General features: G+C 37.6%; 1 protein-coding gene across 1 annotated transcript; it reads left to right on the forward strand.

Moving 5' to 3' along the window:
- The first annotated feature begins 231 nt into the window (after positions 1 to 231).
- On the forward strand, positions 232 to 13254 carry LOC150077644 (uncharacterized). Its single transcript, XM_090385188.1, has 2 exons — positions 232 to 512; positions 10614 to 13254. Exons 1-2 carry the CDS (start codon positions 232 to 234, stop codon positions 13252 to 13254), a joined length of 2922 nt encoding a protein of 973 aa, XP_090241314.1.
- The last annotated feature ends 4701 nt before the right edge of the window (positions 13255 to 17955 follow it).

Here is a 17955-nt window from a genome sequence, read left to right on the forward strand (position 1 = left end):
GTTCTTGTTAATTTTCGAAAGTTTTTCTTACATTTAAGGTAATTTACTGTTAACTTATTCTTACGATTTGTAAGTTACAGAAAGGAAAACCACCTTTCTTTTCTTTTCCTTAAAACTAACAAACTAACTTACACCGCTTGGTCATTCTAGTGGCACTGCTCCTGCCTCCCTGTGGTAGGGCCGGTAACCTTGCCAGAAAAGGTTCTCTGCCAAGGGCTAAAAGGAGCTAACATGGATCATGAAGTCCATAATCCATCTGTTGAGCCTCATGCCTCAACTTATTCAAGGACAGACCAAACTGACTTTGACAGTTCCCATCCCAAGAGACAAAGAACAGAAGGATCCAAAAAGAAAACACCACTATTTCTTATTATACATTCCCAAACAAGTCAACCAGTAGGTGCACTTTCTCCATTTCTTATCCAGAAATGTCTTGAGAATGCTGCTGGACCACCTAAAATGGTGAAAAGACTCCGCTCTGGAGATCAACTTATAGAGACAATGAATAGCAGGCACTCTGAAGCCCTGCTAAGAATTTCAAAATTCGCGAATATTCTTGTCACAGTAACTCCACATGCCACCTTAAATTCATCCAAAGGAGTGCTGTCTGAATGGGACTTAATAAATGTTACCGAAGAGGAATTAGTCCAAGAGCTACAAGACCAAAAAGTTGTACAGGCAAAGCAAATTAAAACCAAGGAAGATGGTGAATTAGTTCCCACTTGCAGTGTTATACTGACCTTTTCAACACCAATCCTTCCAGCTACAGTTAGGGCTGGATATCTGAACTGCCATATCCGATCTTATATCCCCAATCCTCTCAGGTGCTTCAAGTGCCAAAAATTTTGCCATGCTCACAGTGTGTAGAGGGGGTTTCAGTGTGCCCCAACTGTGGATCTAAGGAACACACACAGACAGACTGCCCAGCACAAACATCAGTATGCGTAAACTGTAAAGGTAACCATCCAGCTTACTCAAAAATCTGTGAAACCTGGAAAACTGGAAAGAAGATACAAAAGTACAAAATAGAGAACAAAGCGACTTACCAAGAAGCAAGGAAACAAGTTTTGCTCACAGTACCGAAACTCACATATGCAGCTGCAACACAAAAATACAAATCGGAAAGAATTCGAACTGAAGTGTCCATACCACCAGTTACATCCATTTCCGACTGGGCACGGGCTGTCCTAGCGAGTCCGCTGGAGTCCCCTAAAGAACATGTAAAAGACCAAGCAAATAATACCCCAGTCACCGTACCACCAACTATTACTCCATCACACTCAGATACTGAGAGTCTGAGAAATATTAAACCTCAAAAGATTCTAACCGCAGATATGGAAATCGATGACAAAACTCATAATGATGAAACCGTTTTAGAAATACATGCTGAAGAAGACATGGATACTGCACGACCCACTTTCCCAAGGAAAGATAAAATAAATTGGAATGCTATAAACAGATTGGCTCTAAAAACAGTCAGAAACACCCACTTCAAAAGCTAAATAATGGATCAGTTGATTCAATGGAATTGTAGAGGCCTCCGTAGCAACATAGACGACATTCACGATTTGATAAATCAGCATCATCCAGTAGGCATCTGTCTACAAGAAACGAATCTTTCTCCGCAAGTGACACTTTCAGTTAAAAACTATACAATATTCAGGCATGACAGGATCTTTCCCCATGGTTCACATGGTGGTGTAGCTATACTGACTGACAGTAAAATCCCTTCCGGACGTATTCCCCTACAAACCACTTTAGAAGTTGTTGCAGTACGTCTTACTCTTGGTACAACGCTTACACTTGTATCAATTTCTAAGAGGTACAAGCTAAAGATTATAATGATTTATGCACCAACATCGAGCCATGATGATGAAGAGGTTGAAGAAATGTACACTGAAATTGAGAGTCTTCTAGATGAGCAGAAAACCCACTACACTATTATTATGGGGGACTTCAATGCTAAGGTTGGAAAAAGGCAAAACAGCGCAGAAAGAGGAACTATAGGAAATTTTGGAATTGGTGAAAGAAATAAAAGAGGTGAAAGACTTGTGGAATTTGCAGAATCTCAAGGACTGTCAGTAATGAACACTTTTTTCAAGAAAAGGGTGAACAGAAAGTGGACATGGAAGAGTCCAAATGGATTAATAACTAATGAAATCGACTTCATCCTCACTAACAGAAGATATATTGTGAATGATGTTACCGTCCTGAATAAGGTAAATGTTGGAAGTGATCACAGAATGGTAAGATGTACACTTGATATAGATGTAGGAAAGGAAAGGAAAAAACTGACTCGAGTAAATAATACAAAGGTCTTTGAAATAACAGACGAGGAGAAAAAGCAGTATGTACTGGAACTTAAGAACAAGTTTGAGCTTCTGCAGACTGCTCAGGACCAAGATATCGACGAGGAATATTACAACTTTCTGAAAGTGATAAAGCCCAAGAAACCTATAGGGAAACAGAAATCCAAAGAAGAAAAAATTAGTCAAGAAACACTTGTCATGATGAACCAAAGACGACAAATGAAGAGCAAGAACACTGACAGGGAGAAAATTGAGTATACTGAGTTATGCAAAGCCATTAGAAAGAGACTCAGAGAGGACATAAGAAGATTTAACACAAGAAAAGTAGAACAAGCATTAAGGGAAAACAAAGGATTTAAATCAGCAGCCATGAGCAGTAATACAGAAAGACAAATGATACTGAAACTGAAGAATAGCGATGGTGTACTTATAAACAGCAGAGAAGGCATAATTCAAATAGCAGAAGACTACTATAGAGAATTATACAAGGAGCGAGGGAATGATACCAGCAGTGGGGAACATGGATTGCAAAGTAGCAACACATACGACATACCCGACATTCTTCCTGATGAGGTAGAACATGCATTGAAGAAAATGAAGAATGAGAAAGCCCCGGGGGAAGATGAAGTTACTGTAGAGTTGTTAAAATTGGGAGGAAGAGACATAACACAAAAACTGGCAAGGCTCTTCACAAAGTGCATTAGAAAAGGTGTGATGCCTAAGCAGTGGAATAATGCAGTCATAGTTTTGCTGCATAAGAAAGGAGATAAATCAGAAATTTGAAATTATAGACCAATTAGCTTGTTATCCCATATCTACAAGTTGTTCACAAGGGTCATTACTAACAGATTAGAAAGAATACTTGATGAGAATCAACCGAAAGAGCAAGCTGGCTTTAGGACAGGATTCTCAACTATGGATCACCTTCACGTAATATCACAGCTAATGGAGAAAGCAAATGAATATAAAACACCATTATGCCTGGCATTTGTGGATTATGAAAAGGCATTTGACTCCATACAGCATAAGGCAATGTTTCGGGCACTGGAAAGACAAGGCATAGATACTCCATATATTATGATTTTGAAGAAAATATATGAGAGTGCTACATCCTTTATTAGACTAGACAAAGACAGTAGCAAATTTAAAATCGAGAAAGGAGTTCGACAAGGAGACACAATATCTCCGAAGCTGTTTACTGCTGCCCTTGAGGAAGCTTTCAGAAGATTAGACTGGTCGCAGAAAGGAGTCAATGTGAACGGAGAGTACCTAAACCATTTACGATTTGCAGATGACATTGTGGTCATAAGCCACGATCCCAAAGAATTAGAGGAAAATCTTAATCAGTTATGCACAGTTAGTAAGGATTTTGGACTAAAGATGAATATGGATAAAACAAAAGTAATGATGAACAAGTATGCCACGGAAAGGGAAATAATGATTGAAGGAGCAGTAATTGAAAAGGTGGAGTCATATACTTATCTGGGACAAGTTATTAGCTGTAATAATGATAAATGGCTGGAAGTCAAGAGAAGAATAAATTTTGGATGGATAGCATTCAGGAAATATAGCCACATACTGAAGAGCAATATCCCAGTTTGTCTGAAACGTAAAATAATGAATCAATGTATACTCCCCACCATGACTTATGGAAGTGAAACTTGGGCACTCACCAAAAGAATGGAAGAGAAGCTAAGAACTACACAGCGAAGAATGGAACGAATTATATTGGGAATCAGACTGTTAGATAAGAAGAGAAACACATGGATTAGGCAGCAAACTCAAGTAAAGGACATTCTTATCAAAACTAAAGAACTAAAATGGTCTTGGGCAGGACACATAGCTCGAAGACATGATGACAGATGGACTAAGAAAATAACAGAATGGTACCCAAGAGGGGCTAGAAGAAAACCTGGAAGACAAAGGCGGAGATGGATAGATGAAATTCATGAGTTTTTGAGTAGTAAATGGATGGCCAGTGCTCAAAACAGAAGGAACTGGAAAGTTGCTGGAGAGGCCTTCATCCTGCAGTGGATTGAAAATTGCTGATGATGATGATATCTCACCAAATCAGAACTGTTCGATAACTGAATTAAATGACCTTATCCTACAACTACCCTCTCCTTTCTACCTGTTGGGTGATTTTAATGTGCACCACCAGTTATGGGGATCTTTGCAGACAGACAACCGGGGATGCACGATAGAGGCTTTTCTTGTAAAGAATAATCTTACTCTGCTTAACACAGGCTCCCACACCTATGTCCATTTTCTAAAGCTGACTGGAATAAATATGCATCCAGTATTACACTAGAGAATGATACTATCCAACATCACTCCATAGATAACGCCGTTAAACACATCACAAAACAAATGTTGACAGCTGCTGCTACTACCATTCCTCAAACTTCAAATAAAAGATCCAAAACACAAAAACTATTGGTGGAATTCAGCATGTAACACTGCTAAGAGAGAGAGAAGAACAAGGTGTGGAATCAGTTTTGAAAGAATCCAACCACTGCTAATCTCATTATATACAAGAAACTAAAAGCCCATGCCCATTACACCCGGCGAAAAGCTAAAAAGGAATCTTGGATTTGTTTTGCTTCATCTGTCACTAAAGACATAAGTGTAGGACTAATCTGGCGGAAAATAAGATGTCTTACTGGTAAGTTTCCATCAATTCCTTCACCAATCATCGTCTATAAAGGACAGAAGATAACCCTTCCAGAGGATATTGCAAACATCCCCGCGGAATCTTTTGCTCACCATTCTGCCTCAACTGCATATGATCCAACTTTCCTAAAAGCCAAAACAATAACTGAAAAATATAAAATAAATTTCGGAACGAAGTCAGCCCTCTCTTATAATAAACCACTAACCATGTATGAATTAGAAGAATCCTTAAAAAATCCAGCCAATAGTGCACCTGGTCCAGGCGGCATATACTACCTAATGTTAAAGAATCTAAATGAGAGAACTCGTTACTCTCTCCTAAAACTTTTCAACTGAATATTTGTTGCAAATTATTTACCCATTTCCTGGAGACATTCTGTTGTTCTACCCAATCCAAAACCAGAAAAAGACCAATCAGACCCGCATAATTATACACCAATCTCACTTACAACTGTCTGGGTAAGACTCTGGAAAAAATGGTACACAGTCGCCTCACCTGGTATCTTGAAACTCAAACTACTATGAACAACGATCAGTTTGGATTTCGTAAAAACAGATCTACCCTAGATCTTATGATAAAGGCTGAGGCAAATGTACGAAATGCATTCATAAAGAACAAACATTTGGTCATGGTGAGCTTAGATATAGAGAAAGCCTTTGAAACCACGTGGCGTCATGGCATCCTTCGTGACTTATATGCCCTAGGACTAAGGGGACATTTACCATTATTAATTCAGAGCTTTCTCGAATATCGAACCTTTCAGGTTCGTTATCAAAGTGCACTCTCGAAAATCTGCATACAGGAGGAAGGAGTCCCACAAGGGTCAGTCCTCAGTGCCACACTCTTCGCAGTTAGAATACACACTCTAACAACAACCATCCCGAATTCAGTAGAAACTTATCTCTACGCTAACGATCTCACTATATCCAGTCACTCGCAAAATATGTTCTCCGTTGAAAGGAAACTCCAACTGTCAATAAACAAAACGCAATCATGGATGTTACAAAATGGCTACCGACTATCTCCACAGAAAACGTTTGCTATACACTTCTGCAAGAAACGAAAACTGCACCCTGATCCTGAATTGCGCCTGGGAAATCATGCTATTCCAGTCAATGACAATATTAAATTCCTAGGTTTAATATTGGATAAGAAATTAAACTTCCTGAAACATATACAGCACGTACGAACTATTTGTTTGAAAAAAATGGATATCCTTAGAGTTTTTTCTGCAATATCATGGGAGCTGGCTGATACTCCCTTCTTCACTTATATAAAACCATAATCCGATCCAGACTAGACTATGGTGCACCTGTACATGACTCAGCTAGAAAGTCATCATTACAGTCCCTAAATACCATTCAACACAATGCACTTAGAATAGCTCTAGGTGCCTTCTGAACATCTCCAGTGCATAGTCTATATATTGACGCACATGAACCTCCATTATCCTTACGGAGACAGATGCTGCTGCTTACGTACGCTGCCAAACTTCAGAGTATGCCCTCACATCCTATCTGTCCTTACCTCTTTAACCCGTCTTTCATAAATTTCTACAGGAATAAACCAAATGAAAATAAACCTGCTGGAATCAGATTGAAGTATGTTGCTCAGTATTGGAGTTTCCCACTCGACAATATCCACCAAGATACCGGAGAAATAGAGCCTCCACGGTCCACTTTTAAAATTTTATGTGATGACTTTTTTCGAAAATGGGGAAAACAGGCACTGAACAATGAAAATATACAGCAGCTACATTTAGCTCATGCATCAGCAAACACACACTGTCTGCAAATATATACTGATGGATCCAAATCTGATACAGATGTAGGTGCTGCAGTAGTTCTTCCCACTTGTGCCTCTGAAAAACTTTTCCCAAGTTGTAGTATTTACACCGCTGAACTTTATGCAATAAAAATGGCTATTGAAACATCAACAACAGGTCTAATGAAGAGATAATAATCTATACTGATTCCTTGAGTGCAGTAACTTCTTTACAACATAAATGTCTGAACTCTCACCCTATCCTGAAAGAAAGATTCACAGACGTAAGATTCTGCTGGATTCCCGGGCATGCTGGAATCCAGGGAAATGAAAAAGCAGATTAAGCAGCAAAAAATCCATTCAACCCCGTGTCTTCACTTGCCTCGATTCCTTATATGGACTGTAAACTCTTCATAAAACAGTTATGTATTGACCAATGGACATCAGTATGGCAGCAACAGACCCATAATAAACTTTTCTAAATAAAGAAAAGGCCACAATACTGGAAATCTAGTTCACAATTAAACAGACAAGAAGAGGTTGTCCTTGCAAGGACACACATTGGGCATTCCCATCTGACTCACCTCCATTTCTTGACAGGTGATGAACCTTCTCACTGTCGTCATTATTCCACCCTACTTAGCATTAGCAACAACGTTAGCATTAGTAGAGGTATATGATGAAAGAAAGCAAGCTTATGCAGCATCAGCCAAAAAAAAAAAAAAAAAAAAAAAAACCACTTCCATTTCACCCCTCCTTTATCTGCAGATTCTTAATGCATGAAGAATCAATACTGATAATCAAATCAAGAGTATTACTCCCTCTAGTTGCCTCCCGAACATGCTGATGTAGAAAACAATCATCCAATAAATCCACAAAAGCCTTGCTAGTGTGTGTGACCAACCTACAAATTCTAGTCAATATCTGGGAAATTAAAATCCCCCATTATAAGACTCTGATTTACGGGCCCATTCTATTTCCTTGTACAGTTTCTTATTATACTCATCAAAATCATTAGGCCTATGGCACACTCCTACTCTCAATTTTGATCTCCCAATGCTTATGTCACACCAAACTAACTCGACACTGCACTGTCCAGCGATGTCGACTAGCTTCACTTCCTTGGATTTTATGTGTTTCTTAACTAATAGCATAACCCCTCCTCCCTTCCTATCCTGTCTATCCTTTCTGTACACATTGTCCTCCCCAAATTCCATTTCTGCATTCCTTATATATGTGTGACACCACGTCTCTGATATCCCAACAATATCTGCCTTTGATGTTTTGAGCAGTATCTCAAATTCATCAGATTTATTTACCAAACTCCTAGCATTGGTGTACACGCAAGTATACAAAGTGTACTAGGAAAGTTTTGCAATACAGCTTTGTTTATTTAATTTTTTCAAAGTAATTTCCTCTACATTCAATACACCTCTCATCCTCCGAAACCAATCTTTAAACCAGTTCTGCCAAGTTCCACTAGGGAGTAAAGCACACTCGTTGTCCCAAGCCCGTAGAAGGTCCTCATCACTGGAAAACCGCCTCCCTTTTAGCTTCATTTTCACATGCGGGAACAGTGCAAAGTCGCAGGGAGCAAGGTCTGGACTGTAGGGAGGGTGCTCGAGAAGTTTCAGTCCTGTCGTGGTCAAATATTCGGTGCAGGCTTTGGCGCGGTGAGCTAGAGCATTATCGTGATGGAGGTACCAGGTGTCCATTCTTGACTTTGGCCGCAGGTTCTTCATAGATCCAATGACTTTAGGCAGGCATTGTTCAGTATACCACTTAGCTGTGACTGTCTTCTGCGTGTCCAAAACGACACGTTCCACAATTCCACTCGATTTGAAAAATACAGCTATCATTTTCTTCTTTACAGATCGGGATTTTTTGACAATTACGGGTGTGTTGTCATCATCAAAGACCCAAACTTTGTTTTGAGCCTTGGTCGGCAGATCGTAATAGTACAGCCAAGTCTCGTCACCTGTCACGATGTTGTTCACATACCGAGATTGTCCCTTATCAAACTTTTTTAACATCTCCCGGCACCAAGTCACACGTCGTGTCATCTGCTCTTCAGTCAGTTGATGCGGCACCCAGAGAGAACAAAGTTTCTTCACGTGCAAATGATCTTGCAGAATCGAACGAATTGCTGGTGCATTTAGGCCCAAAGTATCCTCTATCTGTTGGTAGGTCACTCGCCTGTTTTTGTCAAGCATTTTTCTCACAGCAGTAACGTTTTCCTCCATAACTGACGTTCGTGGCCTTCCCGGCCTCTCAGAATCCTCCAGAGTGAAATTTCCCCTTTGGAATTCTCTATACCACCTGAATATCGTTGTACGATGTGGACAATCATCAACTAGTGCAAGAGTCATTTCTTCTAAGCACTGGTCTATGGTTAAACCACGCACAAAATTATACCGCAAAACTGTCTTTATCTCATTTCGTGACCACGATGCCATCGCAAGCACTTTACACTCTCACTACTAATGAATAACTGAGCCCATCGACTTGGCGCGGCGGCTACTATGCACGTATGAACATGTCTCAACATGCAGCAACAAGCAGTTTCCTGTGATTCATTGTTGCGTCATATTGCAAAACTTTCCTAGTATCCTTTGTACATGCACCTGTTCGTATTCTTAGCTACCCTAACACAATCCATGCGTTTACTTGTACCGCAATGACTCCCAGCAGTCTCTGAAATATCCTTCATCTTGTTTTCCAGGCTGCTGCTCATTCCAATAGAAGCAGTGCAAGTATCACTTTCACCTCTGCCAGTGGCTACTGTTAATCTATTAATCCTTGTATTCCCCCAAGCTAGCAGTTTTCCGACCCACCTAACATTGCCTCGATAGCATCAGCAAATATTCTTGCACCCTTTCTATTTAAGTATATCCCATCCCTGTAGAAGCAGTCTCTCCTGTTAACAAGTACAGACCAGGCTGAAAAAAATTCTACCCCTTGAGCCTTGCACAATCTTTCCAGGGCCGAATTGATCGACAAGGCTCTCATCATATACTCCCTCCTATCATGTCTGGGCAGAATTGCAGACACTTTCAGATACTTACAGTGAAACACATTCTCCTCGAGTGTCCCTACAATTATGCTGCTCGATTAACAAATTTTAAATCGGTTTTAACCCAAATTTATCTGATTTATTTAATTTTTTAAAACAAATTCATTTATATGAAGTTATCTGACAGGTGCAATTTGGCCTTAGTTGCCCTTGTGCCAATAAACTTCCATTTAAACCAACGAACCAACCCTCCTTTGTGCCAAGAAATTAAGTCCAATTGACTTGCATGGGACCTGAATGTCACTTCCAGAAGCTTTTTTAAAATACAAGATACACTTTTAATACCTGAAAGAAAATCTATATGCATTAACAAGTGTTGAGTTGTGTTGCATTGTGTAATGTAATGTATCATAGTAGCTGCATTGTTATTATATTTATTATCTCTGCTAGTATAGCTAATACACTATTTTCATGATCATGAAGAATCTGTAGTACACACACATATAACAGCATCTTTTACAACTAGGTGCACTTTTCTGTCAACTAGAGATATTTTATATATGCAACTGGCTTACTGTATACTAATGGTTAGGAAGTCATTAGTATACTTGCTGTATACTAATGACAGAGTAAGTACACTGCATATCAGTGTACTTACTCTGGTTTGTACATACTGTTAAAAAAGTTTCAGAACTGATTTTTATAATCAATTCTGAAATATATAACTCTCTGTCTTTTTTTGGAGCTGATTATAAAAAAAAAAAAAAAAAAGCCTTCAACACTACATTTTTATACAACTGTATATATTTTTTCTATTTAAAAACTATTTAGTAAATGTTTATTTTTATTTCAGCATATGTTCCAGTATGGAGTCATCATTAGGCAAGTCTCAAGCACCAAATCCAGAATCAGTGGTATTTGAAAATTTGGATCATTCTGTTCTGCAAAAGCCAATTAATCTTGGTCTGAAGAATATCCATCAGATAATACAGTGTATTCAAGGAGGAAGCACAGAAGTTAAAGATGCCATCCTGAATGAATGTGATATAATTTATGAGTGCAAAGTCTGCCGCAACTTATTTCGCAGTCTAGCAAACTTCTTAGCCCACAAAAGATTTTATTGCAAAGAACATTGTTGTGAAAAAATGTTGCTTTTTTCAAATAACTATTCTGAAGATACAACCATTGTTGTACAGCCTGAAAGTCCTCCTTCGGAAGGTAGCACAGCAGATGACAGAGAGAACATGCCTGTGACCAATAATATTAGTGAGAAGGAAGCACTGTTAGAGAACTCTGTACCAGATGTAGATATTAGGTCTTCAGATAAGCCAAGGGTAGCTGTAGAAGTGAATGGAGAAACTAATGGTCAAAATACAGACAAAATTTTCTATGATAATTGTCTTGAACATTTGGAACAAAAAAAATCAAGCAGTCAGGAAACTATGGTTCATTTGATGCCTGTTGCAGGAAATCCAAATGCTGTTTTCCAAAATGTTGAAAAAAATACAGAGGAATCTCAAAAGAGCAACACTGTTCATGAGAGTGAAAAGGAGGAAAGTGATGATAAAGAAAAGATAATAATAGTAATTCCAGAGAAATCCTCTGGTGGGGTGATGAAGTTACGTGGCAGAGGGGAAGAAAATGATTCTAAATCTAGCAGCGTGCTTCTGACTCGTGAAAAGAAGTTAGCTGGTAGAAGTGACTGCAATGTGGCAACTCTTAAATGCCTAAAATGTAATACACAGTATACATCTATCAAGACATTGTATTTTCACATGATGTCAATTCATGCACAAAAAAGAATCTATTATCCATGTCCATTCTGTAAACACTCCTTTGCTCAGATGTGGGGTGTAACTCGTCACCTCATGTCAGTCCATCAGAAATCTAAAGAGCAAGTGAATAAGTTGAGAGAGGTAATAAAAAGACGTGCCTTTCTGAAGAAGGTTGAAAAGAACAATATTCAGCCAGAAATGCAACCTAATAAAGAGAATAATTTGCCTGATTGTCTTGAAAAACCTACAGAACATGCGGAAACTGATGATCATTCTGCACTCTGTCAAGATAACAGCAATAAAATAATTAAAATCAGTCATAATTTTCAGCTTCATCAGTGTTCTAAATGTCATCGTCTGTTTGGACGCAAATCTTCACAAGTGAGTCATGAGAAATTTTGCATCATGAATACACTGAAATCAGAAACTGCTGCTGCTGCTTCAAATTCTGTTGTTTCTCCAATTAAATTAGGGCCTAGTGAACTAAATGTTATTTCTCGGCCTAAAAGGGTGATTGAGAAACGTATTCATAAAGATTTCGTAAATAGCCAAACCTTAAAATTCCGTTCACACAAGGTAGATATGGATCAGTCAGTTAAATCAAGTAAGAAACAGAATTCAGCAACAATTGAAAAGAAGGTAATGGCAATCATAAATGCTGAAAAACTTCTTTGTTTAAAATGCCGAAGGAAATTCTCAACATTTTCTAACCTTCGGCGCCATGCTGCTATTCATGTTGGCTGGACTCGCTTTAAATGTAAATATTGTAATTATCAAGCATATAACAAATCAGATTGTCGGAGCCATATCCAAAGGATGCATGTTTTGTCTAGCACCACTAATATAGACAAACTTATTGTCAATTTGCCAACTAGCAGTGCCTCTATTAAAAAAGAAAATGCAGTCACTCAAGTGAAAGTAATGGGAACTCTATCAAAAAGTTCTGGGGAGAATGGAAAGATTCATTGTGTTAAAAGTTCAAAATTAGAATGCAAGAAGGAGAGTAAAGACAGCAGTCCTATTCAGAGGTCAAGAAGTTCATCGGTGGAAAGCAAAAAACAGCAGACCTTATCCTCACCTTCTAGTACTCCAAAAAGTTCTCCTGTAGATAACAAAAAGCAGCAGCTTGTCTTGTCAACTTCTAATGCTGCAAAAGCTGTTGGAGAAAGCAAAAAGCAAAATTTGTTTGCATCTTCTAGCACTGCAACCATTATATCCATTAAAAAAGGAAATAATTCTAGTCCACAACAACCAAAGTCTAGTGCAACAGATGTAGTTCGGCCTTCTATATCTGAACGTCCATTGTCCCGTGCATCGCGGAAAACAAACAGTAAACACTCTTCCAATCCTTTAGATTCTCTTACAACTCTAGTTACTCGATCGGGATCATATCCCAAAGTTAATATGCTTCCCTTACGATTGTCAGCTCCTGCCAATGGTGCTGCTGCAAAAGAAGAAGCCAGAAAAGCAGAAATACTTCTTAAAATTCCAGAGCGGACTTATTCCCGGAAAGACAGACAAAGTGTACAGTGGGTACACAAAAAAGCAATGGTGGGCAGCCTCTGTACTAGCAAACTAAGTGACACGTTTGTAGTACAGAAGCAGTCACACCCACTAATTATAGGACTGGTGAGAGCTTCATCTATTGAAGCTAATCAAGGTGTTTATAGCAGAAATTCTTTATCTCAGGATTCACCTGTAAAAGAAACAAAGAAATAAGTGTATAATTTGTTTTCTCTAAAATAATTGCTACTTAACTAAAGTGGGACTGCCAGAAGAAATATAGGGATTTTAAACTTAAATAATAGAAAACAACATTTGTGGTTGTTAAAGTTTTTATTAAGTAATAGCTTATGGGATTCCCCCCACCTATCTCAATGAAACTAGTTGACAGATCTCGGAATATCTCAGAAGCCAGCGTAAAACTACATGTTCTGTTAATTTACTACATTGTTCTTCCTCAAACACAAAAAGGTTTTGTGACTTAATGGTTTAATGGTTTTTATTGCTCAAATTCACCACCACACCAGACAATATTCAAAATTGTTGTCAATACTGTTCTAGGGTTTTCTTAAGGCCATTCAGCTAAGTTGCTAGAATAAAATAAAATAAAATAATTGAGTTGTTTCTTCACAGAGTAAACCTGCCCTTCAAAATCTCCAGATCTGTCAGTTGCAGGTCTTCTTCTTTTGTGGGGTTCCTTGAAAGGAAAGAACAATCCAACGATTGTTCTTTCATTTTATGAGTAAATGAATTACTCATAAAATCTTGACTTCTGTATTGATGTGTTATTCTTAGTCACATCAGCATTTAGTGACTCATGGAGGACAACAACACTTAAGACTTTTTTTTTTTTTTTTATCTAGAGGTTTCAGGGATCTCCATAAGCTACTACTCTTATATTAATAAAATTTAATTTTCTATATCTGTAGAAAGGTTCATTCCATGGTTGGAAACCTTGATGAAAAGAAACAAAACTTGGACATTGCACCAACAAGAATTAAAACTAGGCTTCATTCTTGCATGAGTGAAACTCATACCAAAAAAGGTTTTCCCCATTTTTCTGTATGAGTTGCATTCATGCAAATTTGATAAAAGCTCTGTGTTTATAATTTTGTAATTTTTGTTTGGCACAATATCCAAATATTGTTCTCCTTTGTCATTTTGTACTATTTAACTTTGAAATTTCCATTATTTATTATTGTTTTGTTTTTCCTTTGTAATAATCATTCTATAAGCATCGTATAGAAATGTTAATTAAGTTATAGGAGAGTTTATTGAAACAGCTGAAAAGAATGAACTTTATTCTTGATATGAGCGAGAGTTACTTGTTTTATGGAATATGCTTAAAATTTAATTAAAGGGAGAGAATCATATTTTCAGGGTTAGCGTATGTCTTCCATAATCAGGACACACACACACACACACACACACACACACACACACACACACACACACACACACACACACACACACACACACACACACACACACACACACAATGTAGATACTGAATTATTGTACAGTGTAAATGAAAAGTGTTTCTGAGACTGCACTTTAAGACTAGTACACATAATTTTGATTTTTCTTTTGTTTTTTTAGTTACAAAATAACTCTCGTTCATTTTCAGATAGTTGTTGTCACACATATGCTATGTACTACAAGTGGAAGCAAACTCTGGGAAGAAATTTTTGTACAGTAAAACTGGTTTACAGAATGATTTTTATTGTTTTTTTTTATATTTATTAATTTTACATAAAATATGTATGCATTTTCCTGTGTTATTAGGTATTTGTTTCTAGTTGCATATCCTCTTCTGTTTGATAATAAGTGAAAGACAATTTTGTGAGTAGTACTGCCATTTTATTTTCTTATATCTGAGACTTTTATGCCATTTGTTTGTGGCTTTGCACTATGTTTAAAGGACATTTGTACAGAGAATAATTAGGAGTGAATGTTATTTATCCATTTCTAAGGGTACTAAAATAAATTAGTACCAGAAAGTTTCTTCAATGCAACATTTGAATATCAGATGCTAGTATGATCTTGAAGGTGTTACCATCATTTCATCTCTAAGACTTATTATATGATGTTATTTTCAAGATATGGAGGTATTTTGTTAAAGAAATTGCAAATCTTCTGACATAGTTACATAGCTTTCGGAAATAACAGATTTTCCTTTATGCACTTGTAAATGTGTACACAATTACACATCTCTATAGATGGTCCTATGAACTTAAGGATTAACAATATGATATTATTGTATGAGAAATACAAATTTTCTTATGGTGAGCAGTCATAAGAATAGTGTCTCCTTCACTTGGGTGTTTTAACAGACCTTTTACATATTACCCATTCACCATAACAGAAACTGTGTCATTGTAGCAGCGGTGGACAAGGCACCATTTAGCCATACCAGAAAGTGCCTGTTAAAACAGTATATACAACTTCTATTTATTTATTTATTTTTTTTTAATTTAATCTTCAAGTATGAACAGGACAATTTTTTATAAACCGGTTTCAGTAGTTTTGGTGGGAAGTTGACTGGATGTACATTTTGTAATCATTCTTATTGATAATAAATTATAGTGTTCTCATCACAACCTGTATATGTTGTTATTGGTTTACTCACTTTTAATAGACTGAAATATTGAAAGATCTGTTACTCATAAATAACAAATGTCATGATGGGTAAGTACAGACATAAGCCCATTCACCATAGCAGATGAATAAGCCTTGGGGATTGCAAAAATAACAATTCATAGTAACTACAACAATAAATACACCAATGCATATATATGATTAAAGCATCAATATGATTATTGGATGATTGCTTTCTACAGAAGCATGTTTGAAAGGCAACTAGAGGGAGATAATACTCTTGATCTGATTATCAGCATTCACTCTTCATGCATTAAGAATCTGCAGATAAAGGAACCACTAGGTGGCAGTGATCACAGTGTGCTGAAGTGGGATTTATTCAAAGATGTAACTACCATCAGGGATAAAGGAAAGGGTTTTTGCTTTCGTTAAGGTGACTATGGTGGTCTGAGACAGTATTTCAATTCTATACAGCGGGACCATCTGATGATGTTATCAACAGCAAATTCAAAATGGGAAGCATTGAAGGAATTAATCTTGGAAGCTACTAGGCTTTTCATACCAACTAAGAAATATTGTTCAAGATTTAGGCCTAAATGGATGTCACATGAACTAATGAGGCTGGAGTGCAGAGAAGAAAAAAGTAGGAGATGCATATAAATTATCAGGTGACACAAGAGCCTGTGGGAGATATAAGCTAGTCTGTAATCAAGCCAAAAGAGGATAAATCTTTTGCAAAGGATGCTAAGAAAAACAGCAAGGACTTCTTTACTTATATATACACTAAAATGAAGGAGATGAATCAGTTTAGTCTACTTGATATCGTTGGTTTGACTGTTGATGATGCAGCTCAGATAGCTGATAATCTGAATGAGTATTTTGCATCTACATTCACACATAAGGGAGGAAAATGCCAGAAGTTTATTATACTGTAACAGGGTGTTTAATGATTTTGTAAAGCACCTCCATAGCCAGGTGGGAAGGAGCAGCAGTGTGTAGCACATGCTTCTTGATTAGGCCGGGGTTCGAGCCCATCACCACCAAATACAGAGGATGCGGAAAGGTCGGGGAATGACTACCGCATATCCCGGAGCAATATGGCCTTAGTTGCTAATGCTCCTAAAAACCAAATAACAAACAAACAAACAAACAATGATTTTGTAATAACTGAGAGCAAAGTGGAGAAGAAATTCTTGAAGTTAAACATAAGAAAGGCACCTGGAGTGTAGCAAAGGAAGTAAGCAAACCCTTAGCCATAATTATAAGAGCACCCTTGGATGCAGGGGACATCCGCACAGACTGGAGATGTGCAAATGTATCCCTAATTCACAGAGAGGGATCTAAGGGTGACACAAGTAATTACAGACCAGTTAGTTTAATTTCTGTTTCAGAAATTAATGTCATGTTTCAGAAAATGGAGTCATGGGTTAAAGATTCATTGCAAGATCATTTAGACAAGACTGCAAATCCAGCATGAGTTTGTTAAGGGAAAGTCTTGTCTGACAAATTTGATTGGATACTATGATGTGGTTACAAAGGAACTGGATGCAAAATATAATTATGTTATCATTTCAGGAAAGCTTTTGACACTGTTGTGCATGGATACTCTACAAATTGTGTCTCCCGCCTATTGTGTCTGGGCAGAATTGCAGACACTTTCAAATTTAACACTAACTCAACTTTTTTTCGGCATTGACTTTGTGTCGCCCTTTGATCCTCCTTTGTGAATTGGGGTCACATTTGCACACAATGTTATCTAGAAGCATTATCTTAGATTTTGTTTTTCTTAATTAACAGCATAACACTTCCTCCCTTCCTATTCTATCGTATCTCTACTCCCCAAATTCCAATTCTGTACGGCATATATCTGTGTGACACCATGTCTCTGATATCCCACAATATATACTTTTGATGTCTTGACCAGCATTTCAAATTCATCAAATTTATTTACTATACTTCTAACATTGGTGTACATACAAGTATACATGCATCTATTCTTATTCTTAGTTACCCCTAACACAGCCCATGTATTTATTTGTTTCATGATAACTCTTACCAGTCCCTAAACTCCCAGCAATCCCACCTTCCAGGCCACTAAACTCATTGTATCCAAGAATCACTTTCACCTCTATCTGTGGCTACTATTAACATTTTAGTCTGTGAATCCCCCCAAGCTAGCAGTTTTCCGACCCACCTAACGCTGCCTAGATAGCATCAGTAAACACTTTTACACTCCTTCTATTTAAGTGTATTCCACCCTGTATAAGCATTCTCTCCTGTTAACAAGCACAGCCCACGATGAGAAAAGTTCTACCACAT

The sequence above is a fragment of the Mastigoproctus giganteus genome, chromosome 11 (assembly GCF_048544385.1).
Source record: "Mastigoproctus giganteus isolate SK-2022 chromosome 11, ASM4854438v1, whole genome shotgun sequence".
Classification (NCBI taxonomy): domain Eukaryota; kingdom Metazoa; phylum Arthropoda; class Arachnida; order Uropygi; family Thelyphonidae; genus Mastigoproctus; species Mastigoproctus giganteus.

Excerpts from the sequence above, each read along its gene's own strand:
- LOC150077644 (XM_090385188.1), top strand. The coding sequence starts at position 232 with ATGGATCATGAAGTCCATAATCCATCTGTTGAGCCTCATGCCTCAACT. Across the intron at positions 513-10,613 it reads ATAGAGACAATGAATAGCAG|CATATGTTCCAGTATGGAGT; the intron begins GCACTCTGAAGC and ends TTTTTATTTCAG.